This window comes from Parasteatoda tepidariorum, chromosome 4 (assembly GCF_982258835.1).
Source record: "Parasteatoda tepidariorum strain Cologne lab strain chromosome 4, Ptep-v5.0, whole genome shotgun sequence".
Lineage (NCBI taxonomy): Eukaryota > Metazoa > Arthropoda > Arachnida > Araneae > Theridiidae > Parasteatoda > Parasteatoda tepidariorum.
The window spans coordinates 108,337,786-108,358,270 of record NC_141758.1 but is presented as its reverse complement, the minus strand read 5'-3'; the positions used below and the strand labels follow the sequence as shown (position 1 = coordinate 108,358,270).

The following is a 20,485-nucleotide window of genomic DNA, read 5'->3' as shown; positions in this document are numbered from 1 at the left end:
CCAAAACTATTTACTAAATAATTTCGTTGTTAATTTGCATAATTTTTCCATGTGCAAAACCATTTCGGGCAAATCCGTGGTTAAAATTATTTACCAAAAAAATTCCTTTACTAAATAATTTCCTTTGTTAATCTATATAATTTTTCCATGTGCAAATCCATTTTGGGCCAATCCGTGGCTAAAATCATCTACTAAAAATTTCTTTATTAATTTATACAATTTCTCCATGTGCAAATCCATTTCGGGCAAATCCGTGGCTAAAATTATCTACTAAAATATTTTTCTTTGTTAATTTTTCCATGTGCAAATCCATTTCGGGCAAATCCGTGTTAAAATTATCTATTAAAAACTTTTTTTCTTTGATAATTTATATAATTTTTCCATGTGCAAAACCGTGGCTAAAATTATTTGCAAAATAGGCAATTTATGTTTCTCTTTTCTATTTTATATTTTTTCTTAAATAAACATCTATTTTCTAAAACTATTGTTATGGTCAACTTTTTTAAATTATCCAGTATAATATTACCTCGCGCACATCCATTTCGGGCCCATTCTTGGTAACTAACAAATCAATGCACAGAATAACAGATCACTTCAGCAGTGCAGTAAGCACGGCACTATAAAACCCTCTAGTTACACTCAATTTGCGTTTTTGTTTTCATATTTTGTAATCTGGCAATCTTGTTGAGAAAACATTTTTAAATCATTCTTGAAAAATTTCCCGTCCATGTAAGTAAATCTGATTTCGCTACTCGCTTTATAGTCTATGTTTTATACTGTTTTTTCTTATTATTTTATTTTCAGTTTTTACATGTTATTTTCACTTATTGTGTTCTATTTTATTTGTTGTAATTTTTGTAAAAAAAAATTTTTTTGAGTGCTCTTCACACTATTGTATTAATATATTTTGCTTTGGCTATATTGATACAATATCAGAAAGCACTCTTTTTTGCGGATTTAATCGTGTGGGCTGATGAAAAGATTATATCTTTTTTTCCCGGTTTTTTTTAAATAAAATTTAATCATTTTTTATATTTTATTTAAATTGTTGTTTGTAATTTTTTTACTTATTATTTTTCCCCCTATTTTCATATGTCTATAATTTTTCTTTGTTTTATCTTCAATTTGAACTTATCTAATGAGTTCTGCTTACTTGCAGCTTATGCGCAATAAATTAAACTTATTGTTTTTCTTAACTTTCTTCGTGTTTTCTTGTATTTATTACACACATATATTTATATATATATATATATATATATATATATATATATATATATATATATATATATATATATATATATATATATATATATATATATATATATATATATATATATAAGTAGAAAGTTAAATAACTATTAAAATTAATAATTAACAAAAGAAAAAGCAAGGTAAATATTAACTTGCAAAAAGAAATAAAAGCTAACAATTAAAATAAACTATGCAATTAATAGTTATAAAAACAAATTAACAAAGGATAACTAACAAAAAAAAGAAAGCTAACACTTAATGATTAGCAGAAAAAACAAGACTGTTACTTTTTTAGTTCGTATATTTTTATTTCACATTCAAAATTATTATCATAAGCTATTTTACACAGTGTATTATAGATAAGTAAACAACTTTTATACCCTTTTGCTTTTCAATTCCTATTATTAGTTCATACTCTCCCTATATATCTTGTTCAAATTTTCAATCTTTAATAAAATACTTTTTTATTCATCTCCACTCAAGTTCAAATACAATTTTTTTATACTTGTAGTGGATCACACTTGATGTTGATACGGTTTTTTCAAATATTAATTCATTAATTTTAATTTTATATGAGAGTAAAAATTGTAATTATTTAATAAAAAGTAACTAAAATAAAATGTTTCTTTGTGGACATAAGTAGGAATCGACTTTAATTTTTTTTAAATTTATTTTTTTAGTATTATTTGTTTTTTTTTTGTGTGCCGCCTAACTCCGAAATCGTATAAAATGTGCAGTGACAAAAAAAAAAAAAAAAAAACAAGGTTGAGAATCACAGTCTATATGATTCAGTACTTCCTTCTATTACTAATTCCGATTCAGTACTGTAAGCATCTTTCACTCATCATTCTTATTATCTTTTATTTCTAGGTCTGATTCATACCAACATTTTTATTCATAATTCTGATTCATTAATATGAACACACTTACCTTTTAACTTCATTCAGAAACTACACCATCTCATACTTAGGCCTTGAAATATCCCGGAAACCATAAATCTCTGACCTTAAATTGAACCTTATCTTCACAAGACTCCTACTTCCTTTAATTTTCATGTCAATTAAAATGTCTAATTATTGCTCACATTGGTGTACATTTTCAGACAATCATAAACATAAATAAAATAACATTCTGCTTTACAATTTCACTCTCTGAACATAGGCTGTAGTGTTTGTAGCTGTGAAGCCTTGCAGGAAAAGCAAGGTTTCACGATAGATTTCCAGAAAATACAACTACAGTCTCTATTTAACGAACTCCCATTTTCCATATAACGAAATTATTATCGGGATTTAACGACTTCGCTAAATAGAGACCCGTCTGTACTTTCCTTCTATTGCTTATACCAATAATTCTCGAGCATTTTTTATTTATTTTAAGTCACTGCACACTTCTAACGATTTCGAAATTTGACGGCACAAACAGAAATAGATAAGTTTAAAAGTCATTTACTTACCTATAATATACTGTGTAAAATAGTTTATGATAATAATTTTCCAATGTAAAATAAAATAATATGTACTACACTGTTTTGTACGTTTATTGAGGGATTAATTACAAGTTAATAACAATAATGGTAGATACACGACAGTATCGGAATTATATTTTAGTAGTGGTAGATACACTACAGTACTCCCCCACCAGAATTATATCTGTGATAGGATTCGATAAACGAATACCACTAGTTCATTCATTGCTGTTTCGTGAGAAGCCGGGAGAGCTGTATTAAGTTCACGGTCGCTCCTATGTTGACATTAACAGTCGAATGTGTACAGGCCGACGCTGTGTGTGATCGAGACTGAGTAGCAAAAGCGCGAGGAGATGCATAATGTCGCAGTCACAACTAGAACAGTTGATATAACTATTAAAAATATTTTTATCACAAATATATTTATGCTGTGAATCAGCAGCTCTGATAAATAAGTGTAAATAACAAGGCTGGTGTTACTGAAATAGAATACATAGGAACAGGGTGCGTAGCCAAATCTTTCAACAAAAAATAAGCTCCTTTTAAGTACTTTTAAAGCACTCAAAAAATATTTAAGCTCAATATACATTGACAAAATGCAAAATAATTTTCATGATAAAATAACTAGTTTCTGACGAAGAACTCTTTTCCTTGATTATGTTAACCATTGTAAAATGATCAAGAGATTTTTCGATTCTATATCAGAAGGGGGGAAATGAAGCAGGAAATTGAGAATATCTTGCAAAATGCTGCAGAGTTGCACACGAGAGTGCAATAATTTCACCGAACGCAGCTCAGTAGACGAAGATGCGGACTCGCAAGTATTTCATCACACACTTAAAATGATTGGCACTTTTATAAGCTATGGACCGACGGACGGTACGCCGAAATGGATTGTGGTTAAATGAAGTGTGAAAATGTTGGATAGAAGCACGCTTTTTCATAATGCGTGGTGAAAATCGACAAGGTAAAGAAAAAAAAATCTCATTTTCGAAAAGAGAAAATTAAGCACTTTTTAAAAACACTCCATGAAAAAAGCACCTTTAAGGGCTTTTAATTAACAAAAATCGAAAATAAGAACCTTTAAGCACTTTTTAAAAACGGTACGCACTTTGTATGAAGCAAGGTATTCTAGTGATGTTTGAAAGTAAGAAATTTAAAAATAGCTTCCTTTCCCCCCAAAAAACTTACAAATTTATAGATACAGAATTTATTTTATATAAATGATAAATTGGTTAAAGTTACACAAAAATAAAATTTTCATTTAAATCACTGATTTTATTAAAAATGAATTCAAATGATTTAAGACATGACATTAATCCTGATTTAAATCAGTCGATACAGCAATAATTTGGAGATCAAATAAATATATCGTTGTAGAGGGATATATTGTTATATCGAGGGCCTACATACTTTGGGAACACAATAAGATTGATTATTATTTTTTTTTTAATGTTATTTGCGTAAAATTAGGTTGAAATTTGGAAGAAAAAAAATCGTTTTACAGGGGTTTATTGCTTTAGAGAATATCATAATATTGAGAGGAGGAGCATGGCATAAATTCACATGAAAGTTCGTAGAGACCACGAGACATTAACGTAATAAAGAGAGTTATTGATGTATTGAACATTGCAGTAGCGAGAGTTCACTGTATAACGGTCCATTTTTATACTTAATTGTACAAATGAAAAGGTGATAACTAGAGCCCGGATTTTGATGACCTAAAAAATCCCAACTAATGCCCTTAAAAAGTGCAAAAAATGCCCTTAAAAAAGGCAAAAAATGCCCTTAAAAATCCAAAAATTGCGCAAAAAATGCCTTAAATATATTAAAAATATTGAATTAAAAATTTTTTTTGCTCTTTAAAATTATTATGAGTCATTTAAAAAACATAAAGCAATGCAATACTTGCTCTACGTTCATTAAAGTTTGAAAAATTTGTTTTATATCCTAAAATAACAAAAAAAGGAAAATATATTGACACCAAAATATTTTTATTTTGTGTAGAAACTTTAATGGATATAACAACTTCCATCTCATAATATTACTAAATATCAGAATTACATTGGATTATTAAATGTTTTTTGATAATTTGAAATATAAACGAGCGTCTCTTGTCTGAAAGTAAATTTTCATTTCTGCAGAAGCTTCTTTCAACGTCTACTGATGTTATAGGTGCGTACTTGAAAAAGACGGTCTCACTTGCTGACAATTCTTCTTCAATTTGAAAAGATTTTGCTTCACCTGTTAATATTCTATAGATTTTCTTCATTGTTTGGAAGCCAGTGTAATAATGAAAATTGATAAAAAATAATAATAATTGGAAAAAATTAACAAAAAACTTTAAAAAATGCAAAATACGCCCCAAAATTTAAATTAAAATGCCCTATAAATCTAAAAAAATGCTCTAAAAGACAAAAAATTTCCAAAAAATGCAAATGTCATCAAAATTCGGGCCTTAGTGATAACATTTCCCATCTAAGTACTTTCCCCTGTTTGTTCTAAATACTGTTGAGAGTAGGAAAAAAATAATGATATAGTTCTATATCAGATTTAAGTCGTAAGGTTTACACAAGGAGATAAATGTTTAAAAGTAAATTTGACACAGTAAATGACAAAAAACATATTTTAACAAATTTTATTTTCATGTAAAAATGAATTACTAACACTGTACATAACATTTGTAAATCTCTGAAGTTCTTCAAAATGTAAATATTTACTGTCAGAAAAATATTATCGTCTGCACAAAAAAACTAAGTAAACAGATAAGAAATGAAATTAACAGAGTACCTCACAAAATAGTGAATTTCATTAAAAAAAAAAATTTAAATCTTGATTTTAGTAAGAATATTCTTTAATTTAGTTTCAAATACATTATGATTTAAACACAAAAATACATATATAGTGTAGGTACAGGGTATCTGCTGCATTTTAAATTTTCAAATTCATGACTTTTTATGACTAATTCCAAGAATTTTTCATGACTTATTGAAGTTACAATTTTCTCCGACAAAAACACAAAAAATTTAAAAAAGCATTATAATAACATTAATTGAAATGATAAGTATAACCAAAACTGTTATACACTGCATCCTCATATTTATAGATTTCAAATTTAAAAAACAGAGTAAAGAAAGTGTTGAAGCAATAAAATAGCTGAAAGAAATACAAAAGCAAATCATTTTTTTTTTCTTTTCTTCTGCAGAATTATATTCTAAATATACTTTTCCTGTTCATTCGAAAGGAAAGAAATACTCATGATTTTTCTGTTCTCATTTCGGAATTTTAAAAAAATTGGCCAATGACTGGCATGCTTCAGCTAGAATTTGAAATTGGTAAAATAAAAAAGAAATAATAACAAAAATTCTGAAATCTCAGAAGTTTAAAAGATAATTCGCCCTAGAAATGATGTTTTTTCTTTCATTTTTTGAAAGAACACCATAATTTTTAAAGAACATAAAACATTTTATATTTTAATAAAATATGACTGAGTGGATGTTTTGTTACAAATTCAGGTATTCGGAACACCATTAAATTGGGGAAGGGGGTAGTTCTAGTTTAAAAATCAGATTTTTCCGTGATCTAAATCCATGACTTTCCATGATTTTTTTTTTAAAAAAATATTTAAAATTATAACATTTCATGACAAATTTTGCTCAGTGCCGAAATTCATGACTTTCCAGGCGCGCAGATACCCCGTAGGTAGTAAGAATATTCTTTAATTTAGTTTCAAATACACTATGATTTAAATACAAAAATACATATATAGTCATGGTATACAAGGTCGCTTTGTGGAATGTTCAAAATCTAAGTAAAATATAGATTAAAAATTATTTTGCGAATCATCATCATATTAAAAAAAAATCGTGAAATTCGAAGCTTCAAAAAAAGGTCCATTCCTTCAAAAAGGGGTTGCTCAAATACTTGTGTCGTTTTGAGATTCAGTTGTTGTAATAAATAATATCGTATAAAAAAATATCGGATTTTAAAAATTATGACTGAATTAATAGCTGCCCATAACTGGTGAAAAATCGATATAATCATTTGTTAAAAATAAAATATTTGAATGCGCGATTCAAATTGCTCATGTTGCCTGAAATATCTTGGAACGTTTAGAAACCACGTGAAAATCAATACCAACAACTGCCGAAAATACAATCGAAACACTACATGGTTTGACGATACTATCGGTACAAATTGAGCGCAAAAAGTGATTATTTAAATGGGGGATTCAAATTATACGTGTAGAAATAATAACAACTGAGAAACAACCGAAATTTAAAAAAGAAAGAAAAAACAGGAGATCGATAGCATTAGCAATTAAAGCCTGAATTAGCTGGTATTCAGCATTTTATTAGCAATAACTGCCGAAAAAACGAGGAAGTTGTTACAATAAAAAGAGGTGTAATAAAATTGTATAATTTTTTTTAAATAATGTTAAAACCTACAGCAATAATAGTCGCAATAATGATTGAAACACCGTATGGATTAACGATGATATCGGCGCAAACAGAGTGTGTCAAAGATCCAGATGGCAAAATAAGGTTTATTTTCATTCAGCAAAAACCTTTTAATGTAAACCAAGAAAGGTTTGGTATGCGGTTTATGTGTAAACCTTCTAACCTTAAAACGAGATCTGTGACCATCTGCTTTATTCTACGCACATTACCCTCATCCAAAAACTTGAAAAAAAACAACCTTCTCTATAAAACCCTTAAATAGAGTGTAAATTGCAGCAAACAAATAAATTTCACGGACGCCTTTTTAATGTTATTCAAATGAACTACTAGTTCTACAGATGAATAAACAAATACAAATTAAAACTTAACAAACATTTATTAATTCTAAAGCAATCTCAATTTAGTGATATTTTCAAAACCTAGCTAATTCGAACACTAAAATAATCAACACAAAAACATTTTAAGAAGGTTGCCAACATAAAAACCAAAGTTAAAGAATAAAAATTAAATGAAAGCAGCAGCAGTCAGAATCACGTGACACCAACTATAAAAACATATTACAATCTCTAACATAGAGGTTGACTTATGGTTTTCAAGCGTGGAAAAAATCCTTGAATAAAGCTAGTCTCAAGGTGAAAATAATCTCAAATCTAGGTCATTATAAGGTTTCTTTTCGCAAAGTCTTGCATGTTCGCCTAAAATCCACCTTGTCATGAAATTTTAATGGACAATGCAATTTGATCCTATCGCTAGTGTGACGTCAGATAAACCTCAATGATGGACCTAAGTGACCCTTTTACCTAAGTGGCAATACTTTTTTTAAAAAAAAAGCTTTAAAAATAATTTTTAATCCTTTTAGGATGAAAGGTTTGAAACTGCAATATTTTTGCTTCATTGAAAAAAGGTTTTTAGTACAAATGTTTTCGTGACATTAAAAAGAAGACTCTGACACAAGGTTGCCGTAAGGTTACACGCTTTCTGGGAGAGTGATTTCTAGAATCCGCGATTTTAACTTACGTAATAAAATCGATATTTAAAATAAAAATAAATCCCCGAGAATATTAATAAATTATAATAACTGAGTTATGAAAGACATCGCGATCTCACGAAAAAAAAAGCAAAAGTTTTTCGCTATAATTGCCGAAAAAAATAATCAGAAGTCTATATATATTAATGACGGAATCCGTGCGAGCGATGATTAAGTGAAGTTTCCATGCGCGATTTAAAATTTTCATGCGCGTAATATTAAAAATATTATTTCAACCGAATAAAAATTAGGTTATTTTTAATTTGGTTTAACGAGAATATGCGAATTTAAGTAATCAATTTTCGGTGAGCTTGATTTGTGACGATTCCATTGTAAATTTCCGTCGATTTCCAATCTTTTTTTCGGCACATATCTATAATTTTTAACATTTTGATGTTTACAATCTTATTAAGGTACTGGTATTTCGAGTTCGGGGCGAAAATTTTGCTTTTGAGTTCTCTTTGATTCACGACGACTCTATCGTAAATCATATCGCTTGATGCCTGTTTTTTCACTTGTTATAGATCATTTTTTTAGCCATTTCCAACTGTGTTTTTTTTCTTTCTTCCAATACAAAAAACTGATATTTTTTATGATACGCGAATTTTAATTTTGAGTAATCACTTTTTGACGAACGAATCCATCTTACATTAATGCCATTTCCTGATATTTTTCTTCCTTTTGCAAATAGCTTTTTAGATGATGTTCTTAATATAAAGTTATTACGACTCGCAAATTTCGAATTCGAGGTATCACTCTTAACTCTCTGTTTGTAACTAATGATTTCGTCATAAATCCACATTGTTTTCTGATCGCTTTTTTCGGTAGTTATTTGTCATTTTTCTGCCATTTTCATGTAACTTTTCAAACTTTATATAATATTAATACAATGTAATTACAACACACAGCGATATTATTAAGACACTTCTGGCATCGTTTAAAAAATCGTGACTTTCATGATTTAAGCATCCTATTAATATAATGAAACAGCATTATTTTAAGAATTCTCTTTCTGATTTGGTCTTTATCATTTTGTAATACATATTTCAGAATTTAACAAGACAAACGAAAATCTCTAAACAAGGCTAATAAAAATTCCATTTAGATTAGGATTATTTCAGTAAATCTCCCGCTTTTAGGGAAATTTCAATAAAATACAAAAATTAACAGATTTTTTTGATTAAATTCGGAGAAGCTGGTAAAATATAGTAGTCTAATGAAGAAAATTTTTCTAATTTAAGGAAATTTTCTATAAAATACAAAAAACAGGATTTTATTTTTTAAGAAGAAAAAAAAAAAGAGAGATACTGGCAAAATGCAAAAAGGAAACAAATTCTCCCAATTTTAAGAAATTTTCCATAAAATTACAAAAACCAAGAATTTTTTTTTTTTGATTAAGTTCGAAGAAACTAACAAAATACAACAGTTAACTTAAAATAATTTTCAAAAATTTAGGAAATTTTTTTTATAAAATACAAAATGCAGGAAAATTTTGTGATATTTTAAAATACCAGTCAACTGAAAAGAAAAATAAACATAAAATGCAGTTTTTTTTTTTAACAGATGAGATAAAGATAAAATATTAACTGAAACTTAATGAACTTCATTAGCTTTGAATTTAATACATAAATGGTATGATTACATAAATGACAATATTACATGAGATATGTAATATCTTTGGCACATATAGCATCAATATATAAGAGCTAAGCTATTGCGACCTGCATTTCTGTAGTGAGGTATTGAATAAGCTCTCCGACCAGTCTTACCCTCAATCTTTCGTTCCCAGCAATCAATACTCCAAGGGAAGCAATATCAGTGACATTGAAGTCTTGCACAAAACGTTCAACTCTACAGGCTAACCGCTGTTTGTCTTGAGGAGACATATTAGCCACCACTTCAGGAAGTGGTCTAAATGTATCTTTAGCAGCAATTGCAGCTCCAATTCCACCAACAGCGCCTCCTTAAACACAAATTTGATATTATTACCCCAATGCAATTCACTCCATTTTTTAAAAAATTAATTCATTTGATAATTACTCTAAAAGATATATAAAGAGATTTTACAATAATGAGATATAATAGAAGGTACAGATAGACCAACCATAATTTCATTTCGTAAAGGAAAAAAAAAAAATTGTGGGGAGAGTAGTTATCGACAATGTCAACCTTCATCTATGAAAAGGAATCCCACCATAGAATCGAGTTAACATGTCTTATATACTAGTGAATTGGAATTGTATATTTGTAGTGGTAGAAACACTACAGTACTCGCACACCAGAATTATATCTTTGATAGAATTCGCTTAACGGATACCACTAGTTAATTCAGTGCTGTTTTGTGAGAAGCCAGGAGAGCTGTATTAAGTTCACAGTCGTGTTCGCTCCTGTGTAGCCATTAGCAGTAGAGTGTATACGTTGTGTGTGATCAAAACAGAGTAGCAACAGCACGAGGAAGTGGTTAATGGCGCAGTCACAAGTAGAGAGTCAACTGTTCAATGTGGAGCATCTATCATTATGGTAGACAGAAGTGGGCGTTTCTGTCAAGATAGGCGTGTTCACATCACGTCCAAAGGTCACCAATGTAGGGATAGTCATATAGACAATGTCAACCATCATCTATGAAAAGGTACCCCAATATACTAGTCCCCAATATAATGTCTTATAAACTAGTGAATTGGAATTATATTTTTGTAGTGGTAGATTCACTACATGCATAAATAACTAAATAAAAATTTATACAGGAATGTATGATGAAATGTGACAGAGTGTGGGCACAATCACAAAAAATAATATTTTTTAAAAAATTTAAAAAACAAATTAAATTTTTTTACAAATTCATATGATCATCATTAAGTGCTTTTATGCAGCAAGATGTTTCCAGCTTTCATTCATAATTAAGAATTTTGCACATTTCTCTTAATGAGCACTTGTTTAGTAATTTAAAGATAAGTTTCATTGCTAGTAACATGGTTGCTAGTTAAAATTGAGACCGAAAATAATGTACGATAACTGTGATCATTATTGATGTAATTTTAAAACTATAATGTAATTGCAATTATTGTAATGCATGATTTATTTATGCTAAAACTTCGAAGAAATTTTGTAACATTTATACAAAACCTCTGAAAATACTGGCAAAAACATTTTAAAAAAAATCTAAAAAACCTTTTCAAAAAACTCATAAGCTTTTTTTTCTTCACAATTTTGAAAATAGGTCAAAAAAGTAATGAGAACATTAAAAAAAATATTACTTTTTTTATATGATAACCACATGAACATCATTTTTTCCAAAAGTTATACTAAAAGAACTGAAGACCTTAAAATCTTTAAGTTCTTCAACATTCGCTATGTTCTAATAACTTGCCCCCTACTGCAGGGTGTAAGCCAAATTTTCCAACGAAATGCAAACAAAATATAAGGACACAAATATATTTTAGAGGGAAAAAAAACATATTTCAATTATGCAGACTAATAATTTTTTCTTCTTCTATTGTTGAAAGTTTTCATATTATATATGGGTAATTCGATAAAAATCTAACAATACCATGTACAAATAAAATATTACAAGACTGGCTTGAGATAGAAAGTCATTTTTTTTTTTTTACTTTTAAGACATAATTTTTTCCATGCATTATAAAAAGATTATTTATTTAAAAATTCCAAAAAATTTTAAAAACTACCTAAATGTCTGAAATTTTTCTTAAACTAACTTGATTTATTTAAAGTTTTTACAAAAATATTTCAATGTTTAAAGTATATTAATAAATTAAGCCTATCTAGAAGTATAAAGCAATATATTTATATGACAACCGCTATCATTTAACTTAACAAATATATAATTTAAAAGTTTTTCCCAAGGTTTTCATGAGACTCTCTAAACCTCTGTCACTCAAGGTTTTCATGTCACTTTTTAAATAATTTGTGGAAAAAAGAGCGGATTTTCAGTTATCTGCGTGACCACCCCGTTTATTCCCACCATTCTGTTAAATTGATAAAATGCTTTGAGATTAGATTAACCTGACATTCTGAATATAAACTAAGATATCTAACAGTTTCTGCTAACATTCTACTACACATTTCTATTATATGTGAAAACTTTAAATAAATGTTATGATGCCATGCGTAAGAATGTGTTGACTCTAGTAAATTAAACACTTTTGACTTTGCAGCAATAATTTACGAAAAAATATCTCATTCCTGGCATTTTTTGAGTTAGAAGATGATTTTAACACTTTCCCTTTACTTTTCGCTTGAGTGACATATAAAGCATAATAATAAATTTTTTGAGACTATTTTTAAGAATTTGGGATTTGAAAATTCTCATGTTTTTGGAGAATCACCCATACATAAAAAATATTTCGCAGGAAACAATTTACAAAGACTTTTAATATTCATTATAAAATAATTTCTTTAAAGAAAAAAAAATTCTTGGCAAAAACTTAGTCATTCCATAAAGACATATTCGGCACAATTTTTAAAACATTCAATGTTGCTCTTAACATTAATAATCACTTTATTACAATTGGGTAAAAAATATTATATTAAATTAAAATAACAGTTAGTTACATTTCAATTTAAAAAATGTATAGCCAATTTAAACATTTATAAGATTAATATTAGTGACAAATACTGAATTGATAAAGATATATCGAGAATTGAGCAAACTAGCCCATATTACAAATATAAATTAGTGAATGGCCCCCTAACGTGCCGTTAGGGGGCCAAAGTCGCTCAATATTGTAAATATTTATCAAAATGTATAACATCATGTAATAACTGAATTTTATCTTTAACAATTTTTAACTTAACCTCTCATATAATCTTATGAGTATATTGCATAACGAAAATCTCTCTCTCATCATCAAAATATAAGAAAAATTTGTAGTTAATATAAATAATAAAGGCATGCTCTGTGCATATTTTTTTTTTATAAAAAAAAGTAAACTAACAAAAAAACATTAATTAATAAACTGCTTAAAAGCTTTTTTTTTTCTCTATAATTTAAACAAAACATTATGAGAAAATGAACTTTGACTGGTGCATTTTAAGAAAATATTTATTTGAAGATATTTTCTTAAAAAAAAAATACTTATTTAAAAACTGGTTTTAATATTTAAAATCACTTAAAAAATTTATCAAACTTTCAAAAAAAAAGATACTTATTATAAAAGTTTAACCAGTTGAGAATAATCCTAACAAAGTCAATTTTGGAATAGTAATCAGAATATAACCTATAAAGACATATAGTTTTATCAATGTGTAATTATTATAAAAAAAGTGAATTAATTATTTTCAAAATGGAATCTGAATAAAAAAGACAGTGTTTTTAAAGGATGATGGCTTATTTTTACAAAAAGGGCAAAGAGGGTGCATTTATTGGGATCAAAGGGCAAGCCACCCTCCAAAAAACCCTTAGAGAGAACACTGCAATTCTCTTCAAGTTGAATGAGAAAAATATGAATTAAGCTTCTTTTGAAATAACAAATCAGTATCATATAGGATTTTTTACTACAATTCCTTAACATTAAACAAGCAAAAAGCATCACAATTCCTCTTCCTGTAAAATCTTGTCTTTAAAAATTATTATTTTTTGTCCCTATAAAACAACTCATAAGTGCAGAAAATTTTAATAACAAGTGCAGAATATATAAAATAGGACTAAAAAAATTTGAAATACTTCATACATGATGACCCCTCAGGTTCAAATTCTCATGATTAAAAAATCGCAATTCTAATTTTTCATTACATCAATGATTTTTTTCAAGTGATTTAAATGTGGGTGTGATTATTTACTTTGCTATATATATATATATATATATATATATATATATATATATATATATATATATATATATATATATATATATATATATATATATATATATATATATATATATATATATATATATATGCATACACATATTCATGGTATGAGAGAAATGAAAACTTTCTGGTAATACCTACTGCCAGACCAACTGGTCCCAAACATATTGCACCAAGTGTAGCAGCACCACCAACTATTAGGCCACCTTTTACACTTCCCTGAACTGTATTTCTTACTTGTTGATCTTGTGTCAAATCTTTGACAAATTCAATAGCTTCAACAACGTTAACAACCATTATCTATAAAGTGAAAACAATCATACATCAATCTATATTCAAAACACTGGGTGAGTATGAATAAGACAACAAACATTTTAGGGAAGGGAAAGGCATATCATAAGGATAATGAATTGCAAAAGAATCCATGCCTGAAAATGTCAATGTATGCCGCTAGGGGCGCTTAATAATTATGAACTTTTTCTCCGAGTGTCAGTGAATAGGTACTTTTATTGATCTGAATTTACTTAATTTAATGTTTTCTAACGAATTAATGTCGGAAATAGCATTTAAATTGGTGGGGTATTAGATTTTTAATCGTGACTTAAATATTTGGCAACTTATTTGACAAGCTTGCCTCTAACTGCCAACTAATTTAACAAGCTAGACCTCAAGGTAAAAACTGAAAAATGCTTTCGAATTAATTTATTGTGGCTTGATGTAATATGAGGTTTCACTCAGATAAAAATTCAGGCTTTTGCTTTATATGAAACTAATAAAAAAGAAAATTAACTCGAAAGAAGGAAATTTCAAAATTGAATGTCACAATTTGAGGAAAATTGATAATAGATAAAAAAAATTAACTCTAAATTTGCTGCCTCAGTTCATTACAGAATACATAACTATAGTTTCTAGATAATAAAGAAGACTGACATAGACCAAGAGTTCATAACCTTATGCTTGAGGAACTTCTGATCCTTTGATATATGCTTGCAGCTGGATGACCAGCATAAATATATTTAAGTTCTCTTTCAACAAAAATGCTGTAATTTTAAACTTATCATTTTATTTATTATTTGTTACAATTCAGAGATGCCATCCTGTTTCTTTATGGGTATAAATTCCTTCTCAAAAAGAGTCAGCCTTATTCTAAGTAGCAATAAGTGAGATTGTCTAATCTTATATTTATTGTCCCTGTGGCAGAATTTTTTCGAGCTTTCTGCAACATACCTCTCTAATATTAAAATCTTCCCTCTAATACTAATATCTTTCTGCAAGATACTTTTAAAAATAACAAATATTCATGTTACTAAATTAAAGTAACAGAATCGTCAACTTAAAAAAAAAAAATTTAGGATCAAATTAAATAATTTTCTTAATTGAATACGTAATTTTTTTAATTCGTATTCAATTATTCGCATTCAATATTAATTCAGTAATTTTTTTTAGCATTATGGGCGATATTCTAGCATTTTGTAGGGGAAAAACACTATTTTCTTTTGCTCATTTTGAAAATCACCATCAGATTAAATAAAATAATTGAAAAAATCGTTAAATATGTTGCAGTAACTACCAGAAAAACAGATTAAGGACGATATCACGCAAGTCAGACTTTTCTAAATAGGGTTACTAAATGCGTGTTTTTTTTTTCGAGATTCAGTTGTCATAATAAATATTATGGTATTAAAAGTATTGGATTTCAATAACTATGTGGAAGTCAATAGTAATAACTGTATAAAAAATTAGAACAAAAATTTCTGCAGAAAAGAAAACCCCAATGGCAGAATTTTTTCGAGCTATTTGCGACATAACTCTCTAGTACTTATGTCTTTCTGCAAATGTACTTTTAATAACAAACATATATGCTACTAATTTAAATTAACAAAAGAGCTGTGTTTTTTAAAAAAAAACTACATATATTTTTAAATTGATTGTGTAATAATTTTTAAGTCTAATATTATGGGTGATATTCTTGCATTTTGCTGGGGGGGGGGCGCACAAATTATTTCCTTCTCTGTATTTTGTAAATAATTATCACAATAAAAAAATAATTAAAAGTCATGAAATCTGTAGTAGTAATTGCCGAAAAAAGATCGTTGACGAAATCACGTGAATCGGACTCCTCAAATGCGTGTTTTGTTTCGAGATTAGGTTTGTTTTTGTTTCGAGATTATCGAATTTAAAAATTATGGAGAAATCAATAGCAATAACTTCCAAAAATTCATTAGAATTATTGCCTTAAAAAGTAAATACTCAAATGCATGATTCGAATTTTCCATATTGTTTGAAATGTATCGGGAAAGTTAAAGTCCACATGAAAATCAATATCAATAACTGTCAAAAATGCAATCGAAATATTACATTGATTGATGATAATCAGCGTAAATTGAGCCTGTCAAAAAGTGATTACCTAAATGCATGATTCAAACATTACCTGTAAATTACAGAAAGACAGAAATTAATTTCAAAAAGAGAAATCTTTCTGCAAGAACTCTACAACATTCTGCGACAATGTAGTGTGTCCTTTCGATTCTGCCACGCGAAAGAAAACCAAACTTTTACTTCATTCTCAAATGAGAATCGAAAAATAACAAGCATTTTTTCCCCTCGGATGAGTGAGAAAGGCATCTTTAAATATAAAAACCAAACTTTTACTTCAACATTCTCAAATGAGAATCGAAAAATAACAAGCATTTTTTCCCCCTCCGATGAGTGAGAAAGGCATCTTTAAATATAAAAACCAAACTTTTACTTCAACATTCTCAAATGAGAATCGAAAAATAATCAAGCATTTTTTCCCCCTCGGATGAGTGAGAAAAGCATCTTTAAATATAAAAACCAAACTTTTACTTCAACGTTCTCAAATGAGAATCAAAAAATAACAAGCCTTTTTTTCCCCTCGGATGAGCGAGAAAGGCATCTTTAAATATAGTTCTGTGGAAAAGATAAAATTTTACCAAAATTTCAGCAGAAAAAAAAACTTTTTACTTCCCGAAAGAAAATTTTTTCTGCAAGAACATGCTGTTGTTCTGCGACAATGCCGCCACGATTCTGCAAAGGGGCTTACTGTTATAATATTTTACTTCTGAATTAAAGCCGTCAAGTTTTGATAAAGCGTATTTTTGATAAGTCCATAGAAACTGAGCCCAAGTTGTCACAGATGCTGTGCAGATAAAAGCACAAACTGTAAGCTGTTTTAGTAAATATCAATGATAACCGCTATCCATATTGTATTCTACAGAATGCTCTCAGGTACAAAAAAATTGGAGACAACAGATTAAAGACCATCAAAAAGCTTTTTAATGTGATAATTACCTATTAATTAGGATAGATAAATCTAAATTTGATAACCAGTTTATCAGAAGCCAGGTCTTTGTAGATTAAAATCTGTAGGGGAAAAAAATTAATTAAAAATGAAAAATAATCACTTTTAAAAGCAGTGCTTAATAAATCGATTTTATATATTTTTTTTTCAGAATTTCAAAAAAACAAAATCCGAGAGAGATTAATTTGTTCAGTAAAATTATTTGACACCAATTCAAATTTTGACAGGTGACTTTGTGGCAGGGTTTGTTGATTTAAATCAGCTTGATCTAAATCATGATTCAAATCAAATGATTTTTTTAAAATAATCATTGATTTAAATCAACAGATTTTTTTTTTTATATACATTGATGTTAAAAATTAAAAAACAGTGTTTCAATTATTGATACTTTTATTATTTTCCTATCTTAGTTTTACAATTTATTTTAAATAAATTGCTATAATTATTCTTTGTTAACAAAATTACTTTCTTTCTTGATGTGTGTTAAATTTCAACACTTTTGAAATTACATTTTTAAAAATCTATTGATTCTTGAGATTGAAAGTACAGATTGAAGTGAACATTTAATACTGCCTAATAATAATGCATAATAATGCATAATAATGCATAATAATAATTATATATACTAATAATATAGACATTATAGCTGGAAAAAGTAATTAATAAACATGAATTTTTTCCAGAAAAAAAATATGCAAATAATGTTAATTAAAATTCTACCTTTTGATTGAAAAAGCATGGAATTAAAATCTACGTTATATTTTATTGATGTAGGATTAAAAATGAATATTTTAATATAAAAATATATAGATTAAATATTTATTTATTTTTTGATGAATGACTACATTTATAAACACAATCTGTTACATTTATTTTGTCATTTTAAAAATCAAGAGGGAAAATAGAAATCACAATTTTAAATTAAAATTATTATGGTTTGCTAATTGAAACTTTGCTTTAATAGTTAAAGTAAAGGGGTCTATCCAAGCCAAATTTATCTTCACAAATTCAACTTTAGGAAAAACTGTAGAATAATTTCACAAAATAGTTTTTCTCAAAATTTTATTTTTGTGTCTCATTAGAAACGATAAATTAATATTTTTACAATATTTTTGTGTTGAATTTTTAATATAGTTTTTTATTTTTGCAAATTATATCTAAATTTTCACAAAATTGGTACCTCTCTGAAAAACATAAACAGATCCCTGATGTACTTTTTAAATTCTCTATTTCATCTAGTCTTTAAATTTCAATCATGCATTTGTTCCAAAATGGTTGCCATGCATTCAAAGCTGTGTATTATAACGAAAAATTATTTTAGTAAGTTAGAGCTCCTAAAACATTGTTATAATATAGTTTTAATGTTAATTTAATTTCGACTAAACATTTATAAAGTATTTTTAATCATAAGTTAAATTTCTTACAGTGTATTTGAATAAAAATCAAAAAAATCTGATTTAAATCAAAAAATCCGATTTAAATCAAAAAAATTGGATTATTTTAATTTTTAAAAAAAAATCAGGAACCCTGCTTTGTGGTGCTCAATGCTAATAAAATCCCATGCATCAATGTTTTATTTTTATGAATGCTAACTGTTCATTGATAGGACAGTGTAGCTTTATTAACTATCTTGATGTTGGATGTACTTTTAGTGTTTATGTCAGTCTTACAGAAAAGTACTAGGGGTTGCTATTCATTATGAACAAGTTGTCGCAACCTTCACCTATTACCAGAGGCACAGTTATGGGGAGGGTTTGGGGGACAAAACCCCCTCCAAAATGAAACATTATTTGAATAAAGCACTATTGTGCGGTAAATAGGATGGAGATATAAAAGAGTTTTCATTATTTTTTGTAAGTGAAATATTTATATATATTATCTATCCATCTATCTTTATCTATATATATATATATTAGAAGGAAATGGCCGACCGATTACCCATGCATTAAAACTCATGCATATGTGATCATGCATTAAAATGCCACTGCCTATTTTGACTCCCTATCAGAACGTGGCTAGTTCAAATCATGCCAGGGTCACCAATTGTAAGGGCAGATACTTAGACTTCCTGCAATATGCGGTTTTGGATGAACAAATACAAAGTTAATGATGGCATTAAACGTTTCATATTAACACCATCGATATCAACAATTAAATATATAATTAGGAATATAATTAATTTCAGTTATAAATACATCTTTAAAGGGGAAAAATATATACATTCACTACAAGATCAAAAATATGTCAAACATCATAACTGTAAATAAAGCTATGTTGTCCTAGCAACGCTCCCTTTAAATTCATAAGAGTAAAACAATAATGCGCGAGATTTGAATTGACCTTGAGTACCACAACTTACAACTGCAAGTTTGTAGTTACAAGAATATTATGGAAAAAATATTTGGTCACTATCACTTACTCTAATAATAAAACAGAATGCAGAACTAACAATGTAAATTTAAAATAGCTTTTGATAAATACTTTTACCAAAATTGGCTATATAGATTGAATGTTGAGAGTAGTGAAGTAAGAAGAGATTATCAGTTAACTTAATGACGAATCATAGTAACACAGAATAAACGGGTGTTTCACTACAAAGAAGTCGCTGATTATTCGTAGTTGCACTTTCACTTTCCCTTGGCCAAGCACTTTCCTATTGATAAACAAGGAGTCAATAACACAGATAACGCTTTTGGCTGCCTATTTCTGGGCAAAAGAAGTCGCTCCATTGAATCGATTGAACTAGAAAATAGGAATCTGAGAAAAGAAAAGGAATAACTTCCTAGTTTGATGGCAACAACAGCACAAATTTTCGCGTTATTTAGTTCGGCATTTTTCGTGTTCTTGGCATGTTTTTCGATACAGCCAAGATAAATTAAACTCAAACCTATCTATATATTTTTCACTATCGGCTCATTTGTAGACTCAGCCTTGGAGAGGTTTTTCTAAAGTTGAAGATTAAAATTTGAGCTAATATTTTTCTTGCCATTACCATTCCTTTAATCATGGTGCGTAGCGTTTTTAAAAAGAGCCACATTATATCATTTTTATGCATATTTTGTTTTCATTTCATTTAATGTGGTTAAAAGGAATCAGGGTACATGATGAAAATGATTTTTAAATCATAATTTGTC

The 20,485-nt window shown here is 28.0% G+C and overlaps 1 protein-coding gene across 2 annotated transcripts; it reads right to left on the bottom strand.

Moving 5' to 3' along the window:
• Window positions 1-5,338: 5,338 nt before the first annotated feature.
• Window positions 5,339-20,224, bottom strand: LOC107440841 (protein C19orf12). 2 transcript variants are annotated; one of them, XM_016053899.3, is made up of 3 exons: window positions 19,771-20,224; window positions 14,167-14,329; window positions 5,339-10,166 (listed from the first exon to the last, which is right to left on the bottom strand). In XM_016053899.3, the coding sequence occupies exons 2-3, from the start codon at window positions 14,324-14,326 to the stop codon at window positions 9,910-9,912; spliced, it is 417 nt and encodes a 138-aa protein (XP_015909385.2). In that variant the 5' UTR covers window positions 14,327-14,329; window positions 19,771-20,224; the 3' UTR covers window positions 5,339-9,909. The 2 variants fall into 2 exon arrangements, with proteins under 2 accessions (XP_015909385.2, XP_015909386.2); XM_016053900.4 differs by having other exon boundaries at window positions 8,873-10,166; window positions 19,839-20,036.
• Between the last annotated feature and the right edge of the window lie 261 nt (window positions 20,225-20,485).